This window comes from Mesocricetus auratus, unplaced genomic scaffold, assembly GCF_017639785.1.
Source record: "Mesocricetus auratus isolate SY011 unplaced genomic scaffold, BCM_Maur_2.0 Super-Scaffold_100022, whole genome shotgun sequence".
Classification (NCBI taxonomy): Eukaryota; Metazoa; Chordata; class Mammalia; order Rodentia; family Cricetidae; genus Mesocricetus; species Mesocricetus auratus.
In genome coordinates, this window is record NW_024429203.1 from 16,387,548 (window position 1) to 16,412,705 (window position 25,158).

General features: G+C 44.5%; 1 protein-coding gene across 2 annotated transcripts; it reads left to right on the plus strand.

The window, feature by feature from the left end:
- The first annotated feature begins 342 nt into the window (after window positions 1–342).
- Hepacam (hepatic and glial cell adhesion molecule) lies at window positions 343–23,302 on the plus strand. Of its 2 annotated transcripts, XM_013112990.3 has the most exons (8): window positions 343–811; window positions 14,962–15,303; window positions 15,917–16,198; window positions 16,677–16,776; window positions 17,776–17,849; window positions 18,034–18,104; window positions 18,374–18,484; window positions 18,750–23,302. In XM_013112990.3, the coding sequence occupies exons 1-8, from the start codon at window positions 727–729 to the stop codon at window positions 19,050–19,052; spliced, it is 1,368 nt and encodes a 455-aa protein (XP_012968444.1). In that variant the 5' UTR covers window positions 343–726; the 3' UTR covers window positions 19,053–23,302. The 2 variants fall into 2 exon arrangements, with proteins under 2 accessions (XP_012968444.1, XP_005069389.1); XM_005069332.4 differs by lacking the exon at window positions 18,374–18,484 and having other exon boundaries at window positions 347–811.
- The last annotated feature ends 1,856 nt before the right edge of the window (window positions 23,303–25,158 follow it).

The following is a 25,158-nucleotide window of genomic DNA, read 5'->3' on the forward strand; positions in this document are numbered from 1 at the left end:
ACTAGGCTGTTACACTGATAGCAGAACCCCAGGCTGCTGGATTGTGGAGCATTACCCTCATCCTGGCTCTGACGGGTTCTAGAACACTGACTGGATGTAGGGGAATGACAGAGTGACCTCTGGGAAGATGCCCCCGACATCTCTCTGAACCTGAGATAGAGCATCCCAACTGGAACACATGTGAAAGTAACAGAACCCAAGCCTTTTCCAACCGTCTTCCCTTGGGGTTTTCCACTTCTTCGGCAATTCTTTCTGGTCTCTCATTTCCCGAGATACCCCAAAGCGCCTCCTCCACCCTCCCTCCACCTTTTCTCCCTTATTAGAAGTCTGTCCTGAAGCGGAAGGAGGAGTGTGAGGTGGAGCCATGTAGGTTGGGTCACTGAGCCCGGATCTTCGTCTGCGTGGGAGTGGGGCTTCTTGCAGACAAGCCAAGAACCGCTGGACCACCAGAGCCCAGTGCGATGGAACATGCAGTGGAGATTATCATGCCATGGAGATACCCCTGTCCAAACTAGGGGGGCGAAGGACTTGGAAACTAGAAAATGCTAGATCTGAGCGAAGCGAGACAAGAGAACAAGGCCAGCAACACACAGAGCTCTGTGTATTCAGAGGGAAGTTGGCAGGGTTGTGCCCGGGCAGAGAAACTCCGAGTGGTACAAAGAGACGTGCCCGGAGTGGAGAAATCATGCTAATTTTCTGCACCAGAGCTGGAGAACGCCACCCAAAATGAAGAGAGAAAGGGGAGCCCTGTCCAGAGCCTCCAGGGCCCTGCGCCTCGCTCCTTTTGTCTACCTGCTTCTCATCAAGCCAGGTAGGAGACCAGAAGGGTCTGGAGAAAAGAACTTGGGGCTTTTGGCGGAGAGGGAGGGGGAAGAGCAGAGCCTGAGTACCTTCAGGGCTGGAGGAGGGGAGAGAGCTCGGTGGCGGTGGGAAGCATCTCAGTGAATCAAGGAATCAGTGTTGAATATATCTCTTCATTCCCTGTGCTTCCTGCCTGGCCCGTGGCCCCTTGCCCCCTCCCCCAAAGACTGCATAACTTTGGAGCGCCCACGGCATTCAGTACATTAGCTGGAAGGCATCATGCCACTTCTTATGGGATGACTTGTTGGTGTGGGCCTGTCCAGCATTCTTTTTAAGGGATTATGTGAGCTCTTGGTGGAAGGAGGAGGGGAAATCTTGGTTTTGAGGCTCCCAAACCACCACCCTGGCTTCTCTGAGTGTCAAGCAGCTTGAAAGATAAAAGAAGCTTTGTTGATAATGAGCCTTCTGGTTTAGGATAGTATTCTATTCATAACTCACTGCCAGCCACAGATGCCTACCTCTTGTAATGCCCCCTATCAACTCTGTGGAGAAACGATCTTTTTTTAAATACTGTAGATGTATTTATGTGTACATACACACAATGACAGGGAGCCCAAACATGCATGTTTTAATGTGGCAAGCAGATACATAGATTGCTTTAGCAAAAAGCAGGAATCAGAAAAAAAAAGTCACCTGCCTGCATCCAGGAAGCCGTTGCTGGTGGGGCAGGATGCGGGTGGGTGAGAACCAGGGAATGTTTCCTTGTAGAAAGAATGTTTGGGCTGAATCTTAGAGGATGAGAAAAATAGGTAGGAGCATGAGTGAGATTATTGTTGGGAAATGGGCAAAGGTCAAGAGCTTGAAATAGTCTCGTGCGTTTAGGCGGAGCCCAGAACTTCAGCATTGCTGAGAGAAAAGTATGAATTGAGTTCAGCAGAAGCCTTGTAAACCTTTCTCCGAAGATGGGAGATGGTCTATAAATGATGGGTGGGGAAATCGAGTGAACTTTAATTTGGTGACTGGCAGGATCAGATACACTTTTTGGATTCCTTAGTCTTCGATGGAGCACTGAAGGAAAAACGAGGCAAAATAGAATAGAATAGAAGCCCCTTACTTCTTCTGAGGTGATGAAACAAAACGACACAAAGTAGGTGGCTTAGGTAGCAGAAAGTGGTTGGCTTGCAGTTCTGAACAGCAGGTGCTAGAGATCAAGGTATCGATAGTGCCACACTCCCTCTGAAAGCACTAAGGAGGGATCTGGCCCAGGCCTCTTTGGCTTGTGGCAGCAAAATTCCAGCCTTCAGGTGGCGTTTTTCCTGTTTGCGTGTCTGTGTTCAAATGTCCCCGTTTTACAAGGACGTGGGCGGAAGTGGGCCCACCCTACTCCAGTGTGACCTCATCTTAACTCCTTGGCTCTGGGAAGACCTCATTGCCAAAAGAAGTCCTGTTGTGAGATGTGGAACTTGGGGATGAGGACTAGTAGAACACCAGGATTTGGGTTTGAGGAGATATGCTTCAGCCCACAGCAAAGCTATTTCTAATTAATATTATGTTAATAAGATTTTAGTTATGAGCCAGGCATGGTTGTGCATGCCTGTAATCTCAACATTTGAGAGGTAGGAGGAGGAGGATCAGGAGTTGAAGGTTATCTTTGGTTACATAGTGAGTTTGAGTCCAGCCTGGACTACATGAGATCTTGTCACAAACAATATTAGTTATAACCCATGAGAGCTAAATGTTTGGCCATAGGCTATCATACTGCTGTTTTAACAAGCAGTAAGAGTGGAGATTCTGTTATAAATCTCTGCCACCTTTGCTGTATTATTTAGGAAAACGTCAGCTTCTGTAGCAGATAAATTCAAATTTTAAGTTCTTGGCATTAATTATGTGTCAGTACAATGAAGGGCAGACTAGGCCTGGGAAAGGGAGGATGACATTGTGTAGGGTTCTCAAGGAATACACTAAGCTGATGGGACTCTGCTTCAAGTGTGGATCACCGTGGGGTTTGTCTCTATTTAGTCCAGGTAGAGAACTTATTTGTTTGTTTGAGATGGGGTCTTTTAATTCTGTAGCCCTGGCCGGCCTGGAACTTACTATGTAAACCAGACTGGCTTCACACTCATGGAGTTCTATCTGTCTCTGCCTCCTGAAAACAGTAATTAAAGGCCTTGGCCATCATGTCTGGCCAAACAGAAAACTAAAACAAAACAACACAACAACAACAAAAATTTAACAAATACAATGAAGAGACATATAAAGGAAGTTTTTACAGAATAAGTCTCTTGAGTGGTATATCACTTCCACTAATTCTATTGGCTAGAACTTGTCACATGGTCATGCCTAACTGCAAAGGAAGCTGGGAAATGTAGTATTAAAATTGGCATGATGCAGGCTGGAGAGGTGGGAGGCTCAGTTAAGAGTGCAGGCTGCTCTTGTAGAGAACCTCGGTTTGATTCCCAGCACCCACACGGTGGCTCACAACCACCCACGATTCCAGTTTCAGGGGATAGGATGGCTTCTTCTGACCCCTGCAGGCACTGCACACATGTTATACATATATGTACATGCAGGCAAAACACTCATACACATAAAACAGAATTCAGGCTCTGATGTTTACAAATAAGGCTTTTTCTGACACAGCCTGCCTCTCTTTGTTTTCACATTTATTTGCTTATTTTGTGGGAGTCAGGACACATAACTGTAAAGGTCACAGGACAAGTCCCAGGACTCAGTTCTTTCTTTCCACTTTGTGGGTCCCAGGTTATCAGGTTTGGTGACAAGGTCTCTTACCCACTAAACCATCTGGCTGGCCCCAAATCAGGCCAAATTCGGTCTTCTTAAACTCACCATAGCACAATTTACAGAACATGTAAACAAGACTTACCCAGAAGCTAGAGTGTTCACAGAGATAAACATTAAAAGACACACTCCAAACTTTGGAGGCTTCCTTCTCTGGACTCTTCCTCTCCTCTGCCTGGTTTCTGTGCTGAATTTGGGAGAGCGGGTAGATATTAGAACAGTCTGACACTGTAGTCCAGGTCAAACTTGAACTTAAGGCAATCCTCATGCCTCAGCCTCCTAAATTCTGGGACTAAAAGTGTAAGCCATCACACCCAATATATTTTTTGCCTAAATTCACTACTATGTTGCAGTGGTGATCCTTTTCAGTTTAAGAAATAATGTGATTGAAAAATCTAATAGAGGAAAATGCCGTTAGCATGAGGATATAGTTCGATATGCCCTTAACAAAGTAAGCAAACCCATATAATCATTGCTTAGATAAAGAAACGGACATGGATAGGTTGGGGGCATACAGTTTAATCTCAGCACTTGGGAAGCAGGGACAGGAGAATCCCTGTGAGGCCAGCCTAGTTAACATAGCAAATTCCAGGCCAGCCAGGGCTACATAATGGGACCCTACCTAAAAAAAAAAGGCTGTATTTCAGTTGCTATGTTAGTCACTGAAACAGACACCTTCAGAGCGTACTCCTAGATTGATGTACCTTCAAAAGGCCTTCATTTCCAGAGTAAACTTTAAACTTTATGGTACAAGCTGAGCATGCCTGGAGGCATTCCTATTATCACTTTAATCTTCTAAACATGAACTCCATATCATATTGAGTATACCTAGGGGTATGCTCCCTCAGTGATAAATCTTGGGATTGGGCCAACCTCTATAAGAGCATGTGTAGGCTCCCTGAATGAAATCACTTCTCTTCCTTTGTTCAAGGAGGGCATTGCTTTGAAAATAAATCCTATGTTTTCCTTCCCCGCTTCAGGTAATAAATCTTTCTCCATTCCACTTTTATGTCTTGGCTATGTTTATTTTGGCTTTGCACTCACCAAGATATGAACCCAAGTAGTTTGTGTTGCCGGTTACTACAGAAGCCAATGGCAGAGGCAGGAAGTGAATCTTTAAGAAGCACTTTATTCAGAGCGCCAGCAATCTAGGAGGCCAGAGTATCATCATCCCCAAATCTGCCTTACTCAGACCATCAACTAGCCCATTTTCTAGGGAACAAGAACAAAGGCAATTAATCATTCCAAACTTGAGTCTGGTCCCTCCGGTCAGGCCTTATTTTTATAATCATGGTGTCGTTACTTTTCTTCTTATTTCTTCCCTCGATGTTTCCCCATCTTCATCTCTCTCTCTCTCTCTCTCTCTCTCTCTCTCTCTCTCTCTCTCTCTCTCTCTCTCTCTCTCTCTCTCTGTAGTGGGGGATTCACAAATTCCTAAGACCACTGACGCTCACATTCCTCCCATGTGACCATACAAGTTACAGAGTGTACATGTAGAATCCCGTTGACATTATGCACACTGCATGTGTGCTCTTGTAATATAGAATACAAAGTAGCCCTACCTGTCCCTTATCACACAGTCACTTGGTTCCACTGCTCTTGGGCCTGTGCTCGATGTGACAGAACATCACAATGTCGGGGAACATGTGAGAGGGTAAAGCAGTTCATGGCAGACAGAAGGTAGGGACAGACAGGAAGGGGCCCGGCAAGACATGGTCCCAGAGACTTACTCCTCCAACCAGGCCCTACCTTTTAATAGCCCCTTTAGGACAAACCATTGATGAATTAACCCATCCATGAAGCTAATACCTTCATGAGCCAATCATCTCCCACTCTTCTTATCCTCATTAGTATGAAATGGAATCAAAGTCTAGTTTTAAAGTTACATTTCCGAGATATTCAAGTTGAGCTTTTCTCATGGTTTTTTTTTTCTTGGTTTTTTCGAGACAGGGTTTCTCTGTGTAGTTTTGGAGGCTGTCCTGGCACTCGCTCTGTAGACCAGGCTGGCCTCAAACTCACAGAGATCTGCCTGCCTCTGCCTCCCAAGTGCTGGGATTAAAGGCGTGCGCCACCAACGCCCGGCTTTTTTTTTTTTTTGGTTTTTCTCATGTTTTTATCAACCAATTGGATATGTTTTTTTCTAAAGTACCTGTTCCAAGTCTTTATTTATTTATTTATTTATTTATTTTATTATTTTCGTGTGTTGTGTGTGTGTGTGTGTGTGTGTGTGTGTGTGTGTGTATTTTGAGTATGCACATGATGGAGTTACAGGTGGTTGTGAGTCACCCCATGTAGGTGCCAGCAAACACTGGTCCTCTGAAAGAACACTATGTGCTCTAGACTGCCGAGCCATCTTTCCAGCTCTCGTTCCAAATCTTTTGCAAAGCTTACTATTGAGTTAGTTGCCTGGATGTTTTTTCTTGTTGTTTTCATTTTCCTTCTGTCTTTAAAAAAAAAACAGATTCTCAATCTTCAGTCAAGGATATCCTCAAACTCATAGCAATCCTTCTGCTTCATCCTAAGTACTGGGATTATTGGCTTAAACCATTACCCCCAGCTGGTAACTGGTGTGTGTGTGTGTGTGTGTGTGTGTGTGTGTGTGTGTGTGTGTGTGTGTGAGACCTAAGAATGTTGAATCTGTTCTCAAGCCAGGCAGACATTGTCCTATTCTGTCTAAGGTGTTGTTTCCCCTTTAATATTTAGATCTCCAGTCTATCTTAAACAGATATTTGTTTGTCCAACATGTTATATAAGGGAAAAATTCTACATGTCCCAGCACTATTTATTATAACTATTGTTACTGGAAGAAGTCCAGGCAACCGGACACTCAGTTGCCAGTACTTGGGAACCCAGAGTTGGTTGAAAGGACCCTGTTTATTCAAGAGTTGGCTCTAAGGGCTTACCGTCCTTAAAGCTCTGTGTTGGAGCCTGAGGAGAAGGATCAGTAGATAGGAATACTTGTTGCATAAGCTTGAAGACTGAGTTCAAATGCTCAGAGCCCACATAAAAAGACTGGTATGGTCAAGCTCATGCCTGTTAAACCCAGTAGAGGGAGTCAGGAGGAGACAGGAAGATTGTTGGGGCTTTCTGGCTGCCAGCCTAGCTCCAAGTTCAGTAAGTGACTCTGTCTCAGGGAGTAAGGCAGAAAGTAGAAGAGCAGGGTACTCAGTGTCCCCTTCCAGTCTCTGCATTAGTGAACACACCTGCGCGTGGGTGCGCACACATGCCTTAGTGGGGAAGAACATAAACATTTTGTGGGGGTGGACATAAGCCAGGAAGGCTAAATGTTGAGTAGGGGTCTTTCTCATCCAAGCCATGTGTCTCCTTCTTTCTTCTCTGGAACATTGCAGTGAACCTCAACCTCCTGGGACTGACTAGCTCCTGCAATTCTTTTTAGACAGATGTTATTTTTCTTCAAGTTACAGTTCACATCAGTGTATGTGTTTTATGTTGGTCAATGCACAGGACTAAAGACTAAAGGGAGGGTTGCAAAGGTCACCAGACATGTTCCGAGTCCTATGATTCTAAGAGTTAGCGGGACCTAATCAATAAATGATGTTAGCAGAACTGTTAGAGTCAGAGCCTTGACCTTGGCAATTCTAACAAGTTAGGCTCAGGCCAGCAGTAGTGGCACATGCCTTTAATCCCAGCACTCTACTCCAGAGGCAGAGGCAGGCAGGTCTCTGTGAGTTCAAGGCCAGCCTGGTCTACAGGACAAGTTCCAAAGCCACACTGAGAAACCCTGTCTTGAAAAACAAAACAACAAGTCAGACTTAGACTCTTACCCTCAATGGGCCAATTAAAAAGACAAGTGAGGAAGGGGCTGGTGCTATGACTCAGCAGGTAAAGACACTTGTTGCCAAGGCTCACAATACAAGGGGACACACACAGTGGAAGGAGAGAACTCAAGTGTTCCAAGTCACAGAGCCCCCAAACAAGCAAATAACAAATAAATAGTAAAAAGCAGAGAAAGGATATTCAGTGTAACCTTATTGGGGAGAGGAATAGGGTCCAGTGACCTGCCCCCTAAGAGTCCATCTTTGGGGTACAGATATGAAGTTTGGATTTTTATACAGAGAGCGAGAAGTGTACGTAACTAAACACTAAACAATCTGGTCACGATGTGGTCCTGCCTATTGTGACCTGTCACTGTTTGAGCAAGGTGGTCTGACAAGTCAGAACTACACGACATTTTTCCTGGAAGACAAGTTCTTTCTCTGGCTAGCATCAGGCTTCAGCTTTTCCTTCCCTTACCATAAGATTCCTGAGGAACCACAATTCCCTGGAGACCATCGTTTCATTAGTCTGACAGACAAGGAGAGAGAATACATGTCTCTTTAGAATGTCTTCATTCCTCGCAGGATAGTGGTACCAGGGCTTCTCTTTCAGAGCGTGGAATGCTAGGCAAAAAAAGAGGAACGCAATAGTTGTACAAGTCTTAGAAAAGGACACCTTAGAGAAGGGCGAAGGTGGAGGGTGTGATAAAGCAGCTTTGTCAAGGGCAGTTCCAAAGCAGTGGTCCTGTCATACAAAAACAAATCCTTGTTATACAACAGTCAGTTGTGTCACACACTGACGCATCACCTGCAAGTCTGCTCTAGTCTACTCCGCTGATCTATCCTGATGGTGATAAGAAAAGAAGCCTCCTGAGATTTGAACAGTAGCGTATTAAACTACAGGTCAACTTATAGGTCAAAGTTTCGATTTGAGAGATGGACAGATTAACAATAGTGACAGTTTTGGTCCACAAACCTGGTAATTTTCATGTTGTGTAACTGATTGTTTCTTGTCCAGCCAGGTCCCGCCATCCTTCTCAGCCCCAAATAAATACACGAAGACTTATATTAATCATTAAACTGTTGTCCGGTATCTTGGGCTTCTTATTGACTAGCTCTCTCTTAATTATTAACCCATTTCTATTAGTCTATGTATTTCCACATGGTCTTGGCTTACTGGAGAATGCTCAGACCTGTTACTCCTTTGCCAGCTACATGTTGTCTGTCTTTGGCAGGCTCTCTCTGCCTGCCTTTCCCAGAATTCTCGTAATCCTAGTCCCTCCTATCCTCCTGCCTCTTTGACCAGACAGTGTTTTATTCATCAAGCAATAAGAGAAACATACATACAGAAGGACATCCCTAATCAATGTTGTCTTAATATATATGTAAATTATTCCTGAACATTTATGTTTCTTAAAGAGTAGATTAAAAACCTCCAAATCCTCTTTGCCTGAATCTCAAGGGACTTTTCACAGTTTGTTTCCTAATGTGTCCCCATCTGTGTCCCTGAATGATTGACATTTCAAATAATTTTACAGTCACGATTCAGGCTTAACAGGAGAACATAGGAATACAATGCAACAATCCCAACCATTACACAACAGATGATGCTCTTGCATAGTAAAAGTGATGAGGATTCATTTTCTTAGGCTGTTGCCAGTGACGATTTTGACAGGGGTCTCAGAGATAGCGACAGCAGATTGTGGAAACAACTAGCCCAATGTTTACAGGTTTTGATAGCCATCAAATAAAGAATTCAGAGATGAGACAAAGCAAAAAATTGGGAGGAAGTTAATTTCAGAGTGAAAGTGTACTCAGGGGGACACAGGATTCTCCAGTATCACTCAGGAGCAAACTTTAGGTCATTATAGAAATGATAGGGAACTTCAGGAATGGAGAGGGCTTCTCAGAGCAGGGTTTGATCCATGTTTTTTTTTTCTAACATGGGGTCTTTGGATGTGTCAGGGCATCAGATACATGATGGGAGCAGGGAATTCTGTAAGGTAAATGACATAGACACATCATTGTGCTGAATATAAGGAGAGACAGTAGTTATTTCCATTGGTCTTGTCGGCCCCAGATGATTTTAGGTGGTCCTGGGCAACGCTGACTTTTACTACCTGAGCAGTCTTGTGGTGTCTTCTGTAAAGTGACACTATGGTTACATCGCCATCCGGCCACTGTGCGGCTTACCTCTTTTCCCCTCTATGAACACCCACCTTGCCTTCCTAGGGATCATCACTAATAGGAAGGATATTAAAGACCAAAAGCAGAAAACAAAAAGTTCCTCCTTCAGAGAACAAAGTTCTTGCTGCCCTTGGATTATTGTGTGTGGGTCTTGTTATACTTCAGAAAGGAAATCATGAAATTGGGGAAAGCCCATGGAAGGGCATCAAGGATGGTTAAGGACCCAAGCAAACAAATCGTTTCAGATATGTGGTTACTGGTGCTAGAGAATGGGTAAGGTGTTGAGGGCCCTACAAATGAAGCCATGTTGCTTTTGAAAGGTGAATTAAAGGTAAAATGATTTTTTTTTCCTGTAAAGGTGCAAAAACTAGTAGATAGATGGTGGGATGAAGCCAGAAGAGGATCACAGCTCCGTGCAGATACATTCTTGAAGTTTGCCTTTCCTCGGAGTCACAGGAGGTCAACCCAGTGGAGCTTCTGACCTTTATAAACGTCAAGACATTGTTTAGTTAGATAGATCTTGCAGAGATGGTAAATTTTTTTCCTATGGTGGAAGCAGAGACTTTCTACATGACAATTCCTCAGAGATGATGATTAAGTTAACTGCTTCTCCAGCTTGAATAATTCTCCTCCCTTTTATTGCTTCTCTGGACCTGAGGTGTTAGCCATTTCCTCATTTCTGTGTCCTGCTTTGGCTCCTGTCCCAGTTCACTATGCCGCCTGAAAGTTATGAAACCCAAACTTAGATTCTTTCCAGTTTCTAGGCAACTGTTCATGCTTAGCAAAAATGTCCTTGTCATCAGCATCCAAGAAAGATGGCGCCATCCTCTCACAATGAGGGTGAGTGCATCCCTTCTATTTGTGGGCATACCCGTGTTCACAAGCATAAGAAGGGCTGCCACCTGAGCTAGGGTAAATTAGGAGGCAGTCAAAGGCCGTATCTTCTCCAGTGTTTTTGTTTTGTTTTAATCCGCAATATAATCTAAATTGATTTCTTTTTAAAAAGCAGAATTAGAGGGGGCAGCATCACAAAAAGGGCTATTGCAACCTTGGAATGGAACAGGAGACAATATAATGGGGGGCGGAAATCAGGGCAATTAATACCTTCTACTTGTCTGAGGTCTGGGATTATCACTGTTAGAAGGGAATGAGAGGCCTCAAAGTCTGGTGCTTGGGACCTCTATTCATCAGTTTTCCATTTCTATAGTGAAGTATCTATGGCTGAACAGTTAATAATGAAAGGGAGTTTATGTAGCGCATCGTTTTGGAGGTAGAAATTCCCAACAGCATAACACCAGCTCTGGAGAGGACCCTCAACTACATCCTATCATAACACAATACAAAGAATGTATAGGAGAAGAGAGATCACACAGTAAAACAGGAAGCGGGGAGGGGTGGTGGTTACTTAGACCCATTCTTTTGTAACAATTTAACTTCTGGAAAATTAACACAAAGTCCCACAATAACTACTTGAATTCACTCCAAGGACAGTACTCCCCGTGAGCTAATCCACTGTATCCTCAAAGGTTTCTTTTTCTCCTACTACCACCACCTTGGAGAAAAGGCTTACAATACAGAAACCCTTGAGGGACAAACCACGTCCAAACCAGAGTAGGGCTGTCACTCAAAATTTTTATTTTTAAAAATGATTTATTTATGCTTATTTTGTTTGCATTTATTGGTGTTTTGCCTGCATATGTGTCTGTGTGAGGGTGTTGGATCCCCTAAAACTGGAGTTACAGAGACTTGTCAGTTGCCATGTGAGTGCTGAGAATTGAATCCCGGACCCAGGAAGAGCAACCAATACTCTTAACTGCTAAAACATCTCTCAAGTTCCTCAATTTAAAAAAATATTTATTTTATTTTTCATTTATGTATGTGTGTATGTGCATGTGTGTAAAATGATAAATAAAAGACCCAGAGACAGATATTGGGGCTCAATCTTCAACCTGAAGATCAGAGAAGCAAAGCAGCTGGTCACTACCTCTTACATCTACCTCAGCTCAGAATGAAGGGGCGATCTTCAGACTGCTCCCGACTTCTCAGATCCACTCAGACTGCTATACTTTCCTCATGGTGGCTGGAGACTAACTCTCAGACTGAATGCCTCTACCTTTTATACTTCTCAAATCCTGGAATTAAAGGTGTAAACTCTGATTAACTCTCCGGTAGCCCAGAGTGGTCTTGGACTCAGAGATCTGTCTACCTCTTAATCCTGAGTCCTGGGATTAAAGGTGTGTGCCTGACTTCTATGGCTAACTAGTATGGTTGCTTTGCTATTTTGATCTCCAGTGGCTGTAATAAATCATAAACAATATATCACACACATATGTCTTCAGTGCCCACAGAGGCCAAAAGAAGACATCATATTTCCTGGAAATGGAATTACGGGTGGTTATGAACCACCTGGCATGGGTGCTGGGACTTGAACTTGCATCCTCTGCTACAGTGGTCTTAACCGCTGTGCCCTCTCTCTAGCCTTTCCTTACTCAGATTTGCTAGCCTCTGGGGTGGCTCCACACATATAACTGGCATGTGCTTATCCTACATTTTCAGACTGGGTACTGACAAGTGAGTAGATGCTCCGTCACTATTTGAGCATCACCATGGTGGCCTTTAAGCATGCTCCATGATTTTTCCCAGAACCACCTCACGTAGTTCCAAAGCCCCTTTGCTTACTCAGGGATATTTGAAAGCTTCTTTTCTAAATCTAGCTGAAATGGAACCATTTAAGTCATCACATAAACTGAAAGTTGAAAGAAACTTTACAGATCATGTTGTCAGTTGGATTTCAGTGTTGACACACAGGACCACCGGAATCCTAGAAACTCTTTGTGTTATTGGGGAGAGGACTCAGGTCCCATCATCTTTTCTGCCAAAACAAACAGTAGATAGGGCCATAAATCTTTTTATGTAAGATTTTTAGGAAAACAAAAATATTTTTTGTTTAAAAAAGTGTTTGAGATTAGGTCAGGAATAATGTCAAATGCATTTAATCACAGCACTTGGCAGGGGCAGGTGGATCTCTGTGAACTCAAGGTCAGCCTGGTCTATTTAGCAAGTTCCAGACCAGCCACGACTACACAGTGGGACCCTGTCTCAAAAAAAAGTTATTTGGGGAAAAGCACTACAGAGAGAGCTCTGAAGTTAAGAGCACTTCTTCATGTCCTAAAAGACTTGAGTTCAGTTTCCAATACTTTGGCAAAGTGGTACACAAAAGCCTATAAGTGCAGCTTCAGTGTCTTCTTCTGGCCTCCACAGGCACCTAGACCTGTTTAAATATACATTCACATAGACACACAGATACAGACAAATAAAAAACAAAAACAAATAAATCTTTAAGGCTGGAGAGATGGCTCAGCAGTTAAGAGCACTTGTTCTTGCAGAAGACCCAGGTTTGATTCCCAGCACCTACACGGTAGGTAACACTACCTGTAACTCTAGTTCCAGAGGACATGACACCTACCTTCTTCTGGCCTCCCTAGGTACCAGACAGGCATGTGGTGAATATATATATATTCAGGTAAAACACTTATACACATAAAATAAAAATAAATCTTTAAAAGTCATGTTTGAGAGGCTACAATATAGCCCAATTGATGAAGAGCTTGCCTAGTGTACATGAAACCCTAGGATCCTCCTAAGCACTGTATAAAACTGGGCATGGCGACACATGCCAACAATCTCAGGACTCAGGAGGTGGAGACAGGAAGATCAGGAGTGCAAGATCATTCTTGCCTACATAGCAAGTTTGAGACCAGCCTTGGATCCATGAGATACTATCTCAAAAATTGATATAAAATAGTTATGAGATGGGTGTTTTGGCATGCTTCTGTCACCCCAGTACCCTGCAGGTTGAGGCAAGACAATTGCGAGATAGAGGTCATCCTGGACAACACAGCAAGACTCTCAAGACAAAATAAAAAGTTTACAAATAGTTATTTGTTCTAACTTCCCCAACTTACAATTTCCCTCCAATAAGCAAACTGTACTCAGATATTCACACCTACAGCTGCTTTTTCTGCAGCATCATCTCTTGAAGTTTGAGTGATACTGGCTGATGATGATATAGAATGTGAGAGTTGGAAATTGCTTACAGATCATCTTGTCTCACTAACTGCCTCATTGCACAAAGGAAGAAACCGAGGCTCAGAGAGGTGGAAAGGTAGTTAACTGACTTTTCCTTGACCTTTTACAGAAAGGAGGAAGCACCTGCTCTGAAAATGAATTGAATGTGTTTAGCAAATAAAATTTGCTTTAGTTAATAACCAAACTTTTAGTTCACTTATTTCTTGATTTGGTCTGTACAAGCTAGTACAATTAGAATAAGAAATGGAAAGCACAGCCCTGAATCCTCACCTCTCTATATACATTTTTCCTGTTTTTTGTTTGTTTGTTTGTTTTGTTTTTGAGATAGGGTCTCATGTATCCTAGGCTGGCCTCATACCTCAACTCACTGTGTAGTCAAAAATGATTTTGAAATTCTTATCCGCCTGCCTCTACCTCTGAAGAGATGGGATTATAGGCTGGTGCCTGTTGTTGTTTTTGTTGTGTTGTGTTGTGTTGGTTTTTTTGAGACAGGGTTTCTGTGTGTAACAGTCCTGGCTGTCCTGGAATTTCACTTGGTAGAGTAGGCTGGCCTCAAACTCATTGAGATCCACCTGCTTCTGCCTCCTGAGTTCTGGGATTAAAGGCATGCCACACCACTGCCTGGCCAGTACCTGGTTTATAGTCACTATTTTTCTTTTATAAAAGAGGAGACTGGGGTCTGAGAAACTCTTAATTCTACCCAGTCAGATGCTTCCTCTGTAGAGAACACAAACAGGGCTGGCGTTTAGTGAATCCCCAGAACTTCCTCCCCATTTGCCGATGTTCTTTATACTGAGCCCTCCTGGTAAGATACAGTGATACCTGGGGTAAGGGCTTGGGACTCTTGGTGAGACTGGGAAGTACCTGTGCTGTCTTCAGGTCCTAAGGATGCTCTTCTGGAGCACTGTCTCCGTATACATCCTTCCCTTTCTGGGAACCTGAGTTCCCGTGCTCTCTCCATTTCCCGCCACCCTGATTCCACATTAGATTTGGCACATGGGGTGTTCGATCAACAGTTCTACGGTGTAGAATGTAGGATAGGTGTGATCGTCTGCAAGAAGTGGGCAATGAGGAAAGGCCAGAGTGACAGAGACGTAGAAGACTTGGGAGGGTGATGAGGACAGAAAGACAGAAGAGAGAGAGCAAAGAACGGTTGGAGAGGGGATTGTGCTGACTAGGTAAGAAGTCGGGACTGGCAGGAAGTTAAAGGCCTGGAGGTGTGAGGAAGGTTAGAGGGTTTCAAGGTGGAGGTGGCTGTAGAGCCAAGGGCCTGACACTGCCCTCTTGCCCAATGGGCCTCTGTTTGCAGTCCCCCTGGAGGGGGTGAACATCACCAGCCCAGTACGTCTGATCCATGGCACGGTGGGGAAGTCTGCTCTGCTCTCTGTGCAGTACAGTAGCACCAGCAGCGACAAGCCTGTGGTGAAGTGGCAGCTGAAGCGTGACAAGCCGGTGACGGTGGTGCAGTCTATAGGCACAGAGGTCATTGGCACTCTGAGGCCCGACTATAGAGACCGGATCCGGCTCTTCGAAAATGGCTCCTTGCTTCTCAGCGACCTGCAGCTGGCAGATGAGGGAACCTACGAAGTGGAGATCTCCATCACTGATGATACCTTCACAGGGGAGAAGACCATCAACCTCACCGTAGATGGTAAAGCATTCAGCAGGGAAGGAGGCGGGACCAGGCTGGGACTAAGGCTAGACCCAAGAGAATGCAAAAGGTTGAATGGGCATTAGAAGGTGGTGCCGAGGCACAGCTAACATGAATAGAATATTTGTGTGGAACAGCCCACTTAACATTTACAAAAATCACAGGCTAGATAATGTCACTCTCTCCACTTTGAAGACAAGGAAAAGAGATTAACTTGCCCAAGCTCATATGACTGACAGAGCCTAGTGTTAAACCTAGAGAGTTGGACCTAGATTTCCCCCAACTAAAGTGTCTTCTAGGCTTGACTAGTTTAAGTAAAGCTCAGTGGTTTTAGAATGGTATTTAGGAAGAAAGGAACTAGCACATTTACCATGGCTGTGTTGCTCAGTCTAGAAGTTGCTTGATTAAGAATGAGCGGTTGGATAGATGGATGGATGGATGGATGGATGGATGGATAAATCATGGGAAAGACTAAGCTAAGGATCTCTTGAGGGACTTCTTGGCCCACAGTCTGAACTGTTATATTTTCAAAGACAGGAGAATAAAGTAGGGGAGAATCGTGTTGTAGACTATGACTCACGAGCATTTCCACCTTCCCATTTCTGGGGTTCAGTGCCCATTTCAAGGCCACAGGTGTTAGTGGCTTCAACCACTGTGCTGGAGCTCAGCGAGGCCTTCACCCTCAACTGCTCCCATGAGAACGGAACCAAACCGAGCTACACCTGGCTGAAGGATGGCAAACCCCTCCTCAACGACTCCCGAATGCTCCTTTCCCCTGACCAAAAGGTGCTCACCATCACCCGAGTGCTCATGGAGGACGATGACCTGTACAGCTGTGTGGTGGAGAACCCTATCAGCCAGGTCCGAAGCTTGCCTGTCAAGATCACCGTGTATAGTAAGTCTCCCTGCCTGCCCAAGATATGTGTCCACTGGGACTAAAGGCATTACAGAGAGTGACTGTCTAGCACAGTGGTTCTCAACCTTCCTACTGATGCAACCCTTTAATACAGTTCCTCATGTTGTAGTGACCCCAACCATAAAATTATTTCCGTTGCTACTTCGTAACTGTAATTTTGCTACCGTTATGAATTGTAATATAAATACCCATGCTTTTCCATGGTCTTGGGTGACCCCTGTGAAAGGTTGAGACCCACAGGTTGAGAATCACTGGTTTAGAGGGAGTGGGACAGGTTAGAGACAGGCTGACTGCCCCTGGAGGACAGCCACAAGTGGGAGGGAGGCTCCAGGGAAGCTCTGCCATCGCCTATCCATGCTACTGGGGCCTTTTCTACTCCCTCGGTTGCTAGTGTTCTGCTCACCACACCTGCTCCCCTTCTCAAATTGCCCCTACCTCTCTGCCTCTCTTTGCTTAGGAAGAAGCTCCCTCTATATCATCTTGTCTACGGGAGGCATCTTCCTCCTTGTGACCCTGGTGACAGTCTGTGCCTGCTGGAAACCCTCCAAAAAATCTAGGTAACATCAACTTTCACACTTTAGTTCTTCCTTCAGCCTATTTCAACCCCAAGTTTGATATTGAGTGGTCGACTGTGTTACTAACATTGAATCTGGGGTCATGTACAGACCAGGCAAGCTCTCTGTTACTGAGCTGCATTCCTATTCCCAAGCCTCTGTTCTGTGTTTGTGTGTGTGTTTGTTGTGCTCATGAACATGCCTATATAGGTGTGAGTATGGATGTGCATTGGTGTCAGGGCATGTGCGTATAGACGCCCATGGTTTGTGGATGCCAGACACAAACCTCCAGTGTTATTCTTCAGAGGCCACGCACTTTGGTTTGTTGTTGTTGTTTTGCTTTTGTGAGGCGGGGTCTTTATTTGCCTGGATCAGATGAACTAGATTAAACCACCTGGACACTGAGCCTCAGGGATCTGCCTGTCTCTACTTTTCCCAGTGCTGGGATGACAGTTGTGTGCTGCCACACCCATCTTTTTTATGTAGATTCTTAGACTTGAACTCAGTTCCTCAAGCTTATAAGGCTGAGCTAGCCCTCCGTCCCAGCTCCCAAGTTCTGTTCTCACGTCTTTGAGTTTTTCCTCCTAGGGTGGGTCTCTTTCCAGGTGTATTTTTCCGTAGTATATGGAACTGCGTCTGTGCTCAGTTAGGTCTGACCACTCCAGCACTGTTGATGACGGTGTCAGCTTGGGGTTATACAGTCTAGCTGGGTTAGTGTGCTACCTTTTAAGTCAAAACACCTGCAGTTTACAGAAAAAGATGCTGAAACTCACTTTGGATAAATGGCCTACCCACAGTCACAATGCTTACAACAGCCTTGGCATGCAAACCTAGATGGGACTCATTCTAAAGTTCCTTGACTACCACCATTCCCAGCCCATCTTCCCATCATAAAGTTTCTTCTGCGGTCATTAGAACCCTTCTTGTGTCCATTCCTTAGATTTTTCTGTTCCCACTCAATAGCTCTGCTCTTGGTGGGGGGGGGGTCGAACTGATTTGCAGGAAGAAGAGGAAGTTGGAGAAGCAAAACTCTTTGGAATACATGGATCAGAACGATGACCGCCTGAAATCAGAAGGTGAGCTCTCAGCCTTCCACTGGTCCCCGCCCATCAGCACTCAGATCAGTGGGGCCGCTGGGAAAAGGAAGAGTGGGCGATGAGGAAGTCAGAAGAGCAAAGCCGGGCGCGGGCAAAGCTTATAGGTGCTGGGTGGGATATAGGACTTGTTCCTGGACCAGAACTCTGTTCTTTCCCCATGCAGCAGACACCTTACCGCGAAGCGGAGAACAGGAGCGGAAGAACCCAATGGCGCTCTATATCCTGAAGGACAAGGTGAGCCGCTCTGTCAAGAAGTCCCCACGGAACACTAGGGGGCCAATGATGTGACCATCCCTTTACAGTATTTGCAGAAATCTTTGTGTCATCTCCATTTGAGAGAGAGAGAGAGAGAGAGAGAGAGAGAGAGAGAGAGAGAGAGAGAGAGAGAGAGAGAGAGAGAGAGAGAGAGACCTTGCAAAGGGCTAACAAAAACAAGTAAATGAGTGACAGACCTGGCTTTCACAATATGCAAACCTGATTCCAAATCTCATGCACTTCCCCAGCTTCCACCACGCCCAGGCTATTTCCTGTCACAAGACCTACTTATGGGCTTCAGAACCCTTCCTCTGTGCTCTGCTCACAGGCAATGCAATAGCCTCATTCATCACGACCAGGTCTGAAAGATGAAAAAGCACTGATTCTTGCTAACATTTACTGAGTACTTTTCATGTGCCTGGACAGTACTAAGTGTTGTGTATTCCTAGATGTGTGTCTGCCACCAAGTCAGACGTGGAGGTGGAGGTGAAAACTCTGAGGTTCCCCTCCACCCACCCACCCCCCGTAGTCCCGGTACCTAAAACAAAACGCGCTCCTAGATAGGGTCGGGGAAGGGGGGGGGGGGAACGACACCGCTGACCATTGTAGCACTTGTGTTTGCAGGACTCCTCTGAACCGGATGAGAACCCCGCTACAGAGCCTCGGAGCACCACAGAGCCTGGCCCACCCGGCTACTCCGTGTCACCGCCTGTGCCGGGCCGTTCTCCGGGTCTGCCCATCCGCTCAGCCCGCCGCTACCCGCGCTCCCCAGCGCTATCTCCAGCCACCGGCCGGACGCACACTTCACCGCCGCGAGCCCCGAGCTCGCCCAGCCGCTCACGCAGCGCCTCGCATACACTGCGGACTGCGGGCGTGCACAAAATCCGCGAGCAAGACGAAGCTGGGCAGGTGGAGATCAGTGCCTGAGCTGCCTTGGGAGCCCGCTCCGGTTGCCCACGTTCTGCTGTCCGCAGCAGGGGGGAGCCTGAGAAGCCCCTGTGCCACTGGCCTGGAGCGAGGGAGAGATCGTGGCCTGATCCCCGTTTAGGGTGCCCACGTGTGTGAGCTTGCACAAATGGGTGGAGCGCTGATCTCGGTGTTAAACCCTGTTGCATGTGTGCTGGGTTTACTGGCTGTGTTCTCAGTGGGTATGAGCTGTGCCCTCTTAGGACTACATAGATTATTAAATGTCCGACCCAATCCTCTAAAGGGTTTTATGGAAACTAACATCTGTAATTTTATCCAGTGAGATCATCCTATGCATCCCCCTGGGGTGCATAGGATGCTTCCAATCCACCTCCCAACCCTCATGCCTCCGATCCCTAATGTCTGCGGTACTCCCCCCCACCCCCAGCCCAAATTAGGGTCCACTTACCCACAGTGCTGGCTCCTGGGTGGACAGGACCTATTCTGACCACAGAGAAGTCATTGTCTTAAAGGACCTATTCTGTACACCTGGTTCCCCATCCCTCCAGAGTGTGAGGTGAACTCCACGTGCATTCCTAGGACCATAGGACTAAGCAGGGACAACATAGCAGGCCTCCAGTGCTTGGTGGCCTCCAATGGCTTCCTCAGAAGCATGCCATACGGATCTTTCTCCCTGTCGTTGTTCATGAGAAGGTGGGCGGGCTTGTGCCTATAGAGCAATGGTTCTCAACCTAAAGGTCAAAACCCCTTTGAGGGAGGGTGTCACATGTCAGATATTGACATTACAATTCATAACAGTAACAAAATTACAGTTATGATGTAGCAACAAAATAATTGTATAGTTGGAGGTCAGCACAACATGAGGAACTGTATTAAAGGGTCGCAGCGTTAGGAAGGTTGAGGACCACTGCTGTGGAGCTTGCATACCCACTCACCACTGACCTAGAGAGTTGCATCTGGCAAAGACCTGATGTTAACCGTTCACATGCTTCTTTCTTCCTTTCTTACAAAACGAGGCTTTCAATCATCCTCAGGACGGTTGTGGGGGCTTCCTGGAGCTTCAAGGAAATAAGATTCCACTCTCCAGAGAAACATGGAAAGAAGAAGAAGCTTAGTGCTCCCCAAAATGTCAGGGCAGCCATGGCCCACCCCAATCCTCCTGCTTTCCACCAGCCATGGAGCCTGCTCTGTAATCTGTATCATCAGAAGACTAAGGGCAGGGCCACTCCCGGGCCACCACCTCTTTGGGCATGTTGGAAGAAAGAAAACAACCTACTGTGTGAAGACAGAAAGCGCACATGGCCGAAAGACAAGAAGGTCCCGGATGTTCTGCCCTCTCTTACCTAATGCCCCCAAGGACCTTGTGTCCCTTGTCCCTCCTCAACACCTAAACTTCAGCTCTGCCTCTGCATCACTCCATGAGCAACTCCCAAGGCCCTATATTCATCACCTCTACACCAGAACACACTTTGCTCCAGCCCTGCAGGCACCAAGATTTCTGCCTTGCCTGCACGCCCTCACCTCACCTGCGAGTCTCTCAGCTCTCCATTCTGATGATCTCCCTGCTCCTGGAGCAGGCTTGACTGTCTGTCTGTAGCAGGCTTGACTGTCTGCAGCAGGCTTGACTGTCTGCAGCAGGCTTGACTGTCTGTAGCAGGCTTGACTGTCTGTAGCAGGCTTGACTGTCTGCAGCTCTCCTAGCTTAGCCAGAACCCACAATCCACTAACCTTCCCAGCTGCCTCACCCACCATCAAATAGTGAGCGTAGGTGACAGTACAGGCAGGTTAGGAGATGTAAGACCTGGAGGACTACCTTGGTCAGCTTTGAGATACAGGGTTGAGATGAGAACATGTCATATCCTGGTGCTGTATCCCGGCAGGGCTGGCTTCCCAGGCTCAAGCCAATTTTGCCTTAAATCGGGGGTAAGTAAGGAAGTTTTTTTTTTAATTTTTGTTTTGCTTTGTTTTGATCTTCATCTTTGTATTACTAGCATCTGGCAGGGTGCGTAGCATACCCTGGATGCTCAATAAACTTTTGATGAAATGAAAAAACTTTATCTCCACGTATGCAAACTGAACAAGTGAATAACCTAAATGTATAAGTTATTCCCTTTTTCTCTTAACCTTCTTTCACTTTCTTTCCAAATTGCAAATCATCCATTCCCAAACCATCACATTCATCAGTTAGTCAGTCAGTCATGTGTTCTCTTAGTTACTAAACAAATATTTACCTGTTTACCGCTGACTATATCCCAGATACATGATAAAGGTATTGTGTCATGACTTCTATCCAGAAAAAAAATCTCACAGAGGAAGACAGTAAGTGAACAGAATATTACAATACAGTGTGTAAGAGAAATAACAGAAGTAGATATAATATAAGGTACTCAAAGAACACACATCAGGTTTTACAGGGGATAGGAGGACATATTCCAAGTGGGAGAAGCATGAACAAAAGTCTTGGAGGGCAACACGGGGGATCCAGGGTACTGAGCCACTGAAGTTGATGGCATTATTTTAGGAGACTGTGCAGAGCAGAAAGTGAGGAAAGCTCAAGACAGGTCTCTGGAACCTCAGACACTGTATCTTGTGGAGTTGGGTTGAAAGGATCTCACAAAGAAGGCTAAAAAGGCATTAGAATTGTATTGGAAAACTGTGCTTAGCCCACTGGTGAGGTAAGAAGAGTTAAGCTTGAGACTCTTAGATTAGGTTGATGTCTTAGAAAAGGTCTCCCTGCTGATAGTGTACAAGACACTTGCAGATGAAACTGCTGATCTCCTGAGGAGAAAGCCCTTTAAATTTTCTGATACTAAAACCAATCAAAGATGAGTTAAGAGATGTGGTGACACATGCCTGTAATCTCAGCACCTGGGATGCTGATGAAGAGGAGTCCCGAGTTTCAGGTCAGCCTGGGCTACACAGTGAAGTCCCGTCTCAGGCAGCAGGAAGAATTAACAACAACAACAACAACAAAGAGGTCAATAAATAACAAGGAAACAAATCACCATGGATGAGAGACAATTTAAGATGCAAATGATTCAAACCTGCAAAGTCGTAAGGTGTTGGGATTATTGGATTCAAAGCAATGATAGAATGCTTGGAGGAACAGAAGACAGCAGTGAGCAGCCCAGGTTACATGAGAACATGTCTCAAAAAGAGCAAACCAACGACACCAACAAAAGGTGGTCAAAAGAGTTAACTGGCACATTAAACAAGTCTGAAGAGATGGATAGCTAATTTGAATATATGTCTGATACTATTCAGACAGAAAGACATGAAGATGAAAATATGAAAAAGATTAAGGGATGTGTCATGTAGACTGAAAATGTGGTGCATTTAATCCAGACCTCAATGGAGAGAATGGAAGGGAAACCATTAATCTTTTTAAAGATTTATTTCACTTCCTATTGTATGTATGTATGGATATGTGCATGTAAGTGCAGGTGCCCTTGGAGGCTAGCGGTGTCACGTCCCTTGGAGCTGGAGTTACAGGTGGCTGTGAGCTGCCTAACAAGAATCCTGGGAGCCCAACTTGGGTCCCCTGCAAGAGGAGTATACACTTCTAACTGCTGAGCTGTCTCAGCAGCTCCAGGAAGCAATTTTTTTTTTCCTTTTCAGAGACAGGGCCTCACTGTGTTGCCCTAGCTGACCTGAAACTCTCCATGTAGACCAGGCTAGCCTCAAAGTCAAAGAGATCTGCCTTCTTCAGTCTCATGAGTACTAAGATTAAATGCTTGGCTCACCACAGGCAGCCTGGAAAGCCATTATTTTAAAGGTCAGTAACTAGAGGGTTTTTTTTTAATGTTTTCCTTTATTTTTATTTTATGTGTATGGGTGCTTTGCCAGCATGCATATCATCTGTATACCACATGCATGCAATCCCCTCAGAGGCCAGAAGATCCCCTGAACTGGGGACACAGATGATGGGGACTGCCACACAGGCGTCAGGAGTCAAACTCGGATCCTCCGGAAGAGCAGCCAGTGCTCTTAACCACTGAGCCACCTCTCCAGTTCTGGATGTTTTCTAAAACCGATAAGTACACAAAAAGATTAGCAAAACAAGAAATGGGAAAAAATGATCATGTGTGAAAAATTGGTAGTAAAAATAGAGTTTGTCAAAGACAAAGTGAACATTTTAAAGGCAGAGAGAGAAAAATGAAAACCATTAGGAAGTAGAGCAATTCTTTTCAAGAGGAGAGCAAAATAACCACCAAGAATATTTTGCCTAATAAAACAGACTTTTTTCTTTCTTTCTTTTAGTTTTATTTTTATATTTTTATTTAAATTAGAAACAATCTTATTATATATATCAATCCCAGTTCCCTCTCCCTTCCATCCTCCCACACCCCCCACCAACCCACATCCCATCCCTCTTCAGCTCCATAGTGTAGGAGTGAACCCCCCAAAGCTATCCGCCCATGAGGGCGGAGACATGTAAACTGACACAGGTAGATATAAAAGGAAGTGAAAGAAAAAGGAACCTCCCTTTTCTCCTGGAAGCCAGCCAGGCTTCTAACTCCTGGTCTGTGCGACTCTCTCTCTCTCTCTGGTAAATAAATATATTGTTTTCCATATATAGCATCGAATATCATTATACCGTAGAAAGGGTGAGGCCTTCTATGGGGGATCATTGAAGTCTGTCATATCATTTGGGACAGGGCCTAGGGCCTCCCCAGTTTTTGTTTGTTTGTTTGTTTGTTTTTGTTTTTTGGGCTTTTTTTTTTTTTTTTAGTTTTTTTGAGACAGGGTTTCTCTGTAGTTTTGGAGCCTGTCCTCCCAAGTGCTGGGATTAAAGGCCTGTGCCACCACTGCCTGGACTGAAACAGACTTTTATAGTGAAAATAAAACAAAGACATCAAATAAAACAAGATCTGGGGTTTCCCATGAACAATAAAGGAACTTCCAGCAGAAATATATAACAGAAATACAGAAAATTATTCCAAAAGAAAGGTTTGAGAAACAAGGACAAACAAATAAATTAATAAGAAGATCTGAATAATGCCTTATAAAATGATGGCGTTTAGGCTGTAGTCCTCAAAACCTGAGAAGCAAAAGACAGGAAAATTATAGGCCTTAAGTTGGGAGGACCTATCAGAATCAAACTTCTTCAACATACTTGAATTTTTTGGGAAGGAAGAAATAGTAACTTCAGAGTTTAGTAAGTATTCATGGAGAAGTTGTGAATTACAACTAAAAGATCAGAAGTTCAAGGTCATACTTGTCTACATAAGGAATTTCAAGCCAGCTTGAACTGCATGAGAAACTATCAAATTGTACTATATATATATATATATATATATATATATATATCTGTGTGTATACATATATATAAAATACTTTTATTATATACATATATATAAAATACTTTTATTATATGTATACACACATTGAATATCTACTAGTAGTATACAACTCATGTTATATACTTTCATTATATATTTTTATATATTACATATATAAATATTAATTCACCAAAAAATAGGGAAACATTAAGGATATAAACACATCCCAGCACTCGGGAGGCAGAAGCAGGTGGATCTCTGTGAGTTGGAGGCCAGCCTGGTCTACAGAGAGAGTTCCAGGACAGCCTCCAAAACAATACAGAGAAACCCTGTCTTGAAAAAACAAAAACAAAACAAAACAAAAAAGGATATAAACACAAATTCAATCCATTTTTAAACTTCCAACAACAGGAAAAGATGGTAAAGATGTTGTGGGCTGATAGAAAGCAAAAAGGTAAATGACAGGAAAAAAGCTAAATTGTAAATGACCAAAATTGTCCAGTTAAAGTACACAGATTTTTTTAAAGTCTCACTATATGCCACTTAATTGAAATATATTGAAAACAATGTCTCAGAAAAGTTGAAAGTAAAGTTACAGGAAAAGGCATATCAAACAAATGCTAAGCAAAAGGAAACCAGGTAGCTGTTCACATAAAACAAATGGACTGTAGGCTGGACATGGTGACACACACCTATAATCCTAACTACAAATATGTTGGGCAGGTGGTCAAAAGATCAAAGTATATCTAGGTTACATTGTGAATTCAAAGCCAGTCTGGACAACTGAGCAAGACATTGTCTTAAAATAAATTAAAAGCGGTGAG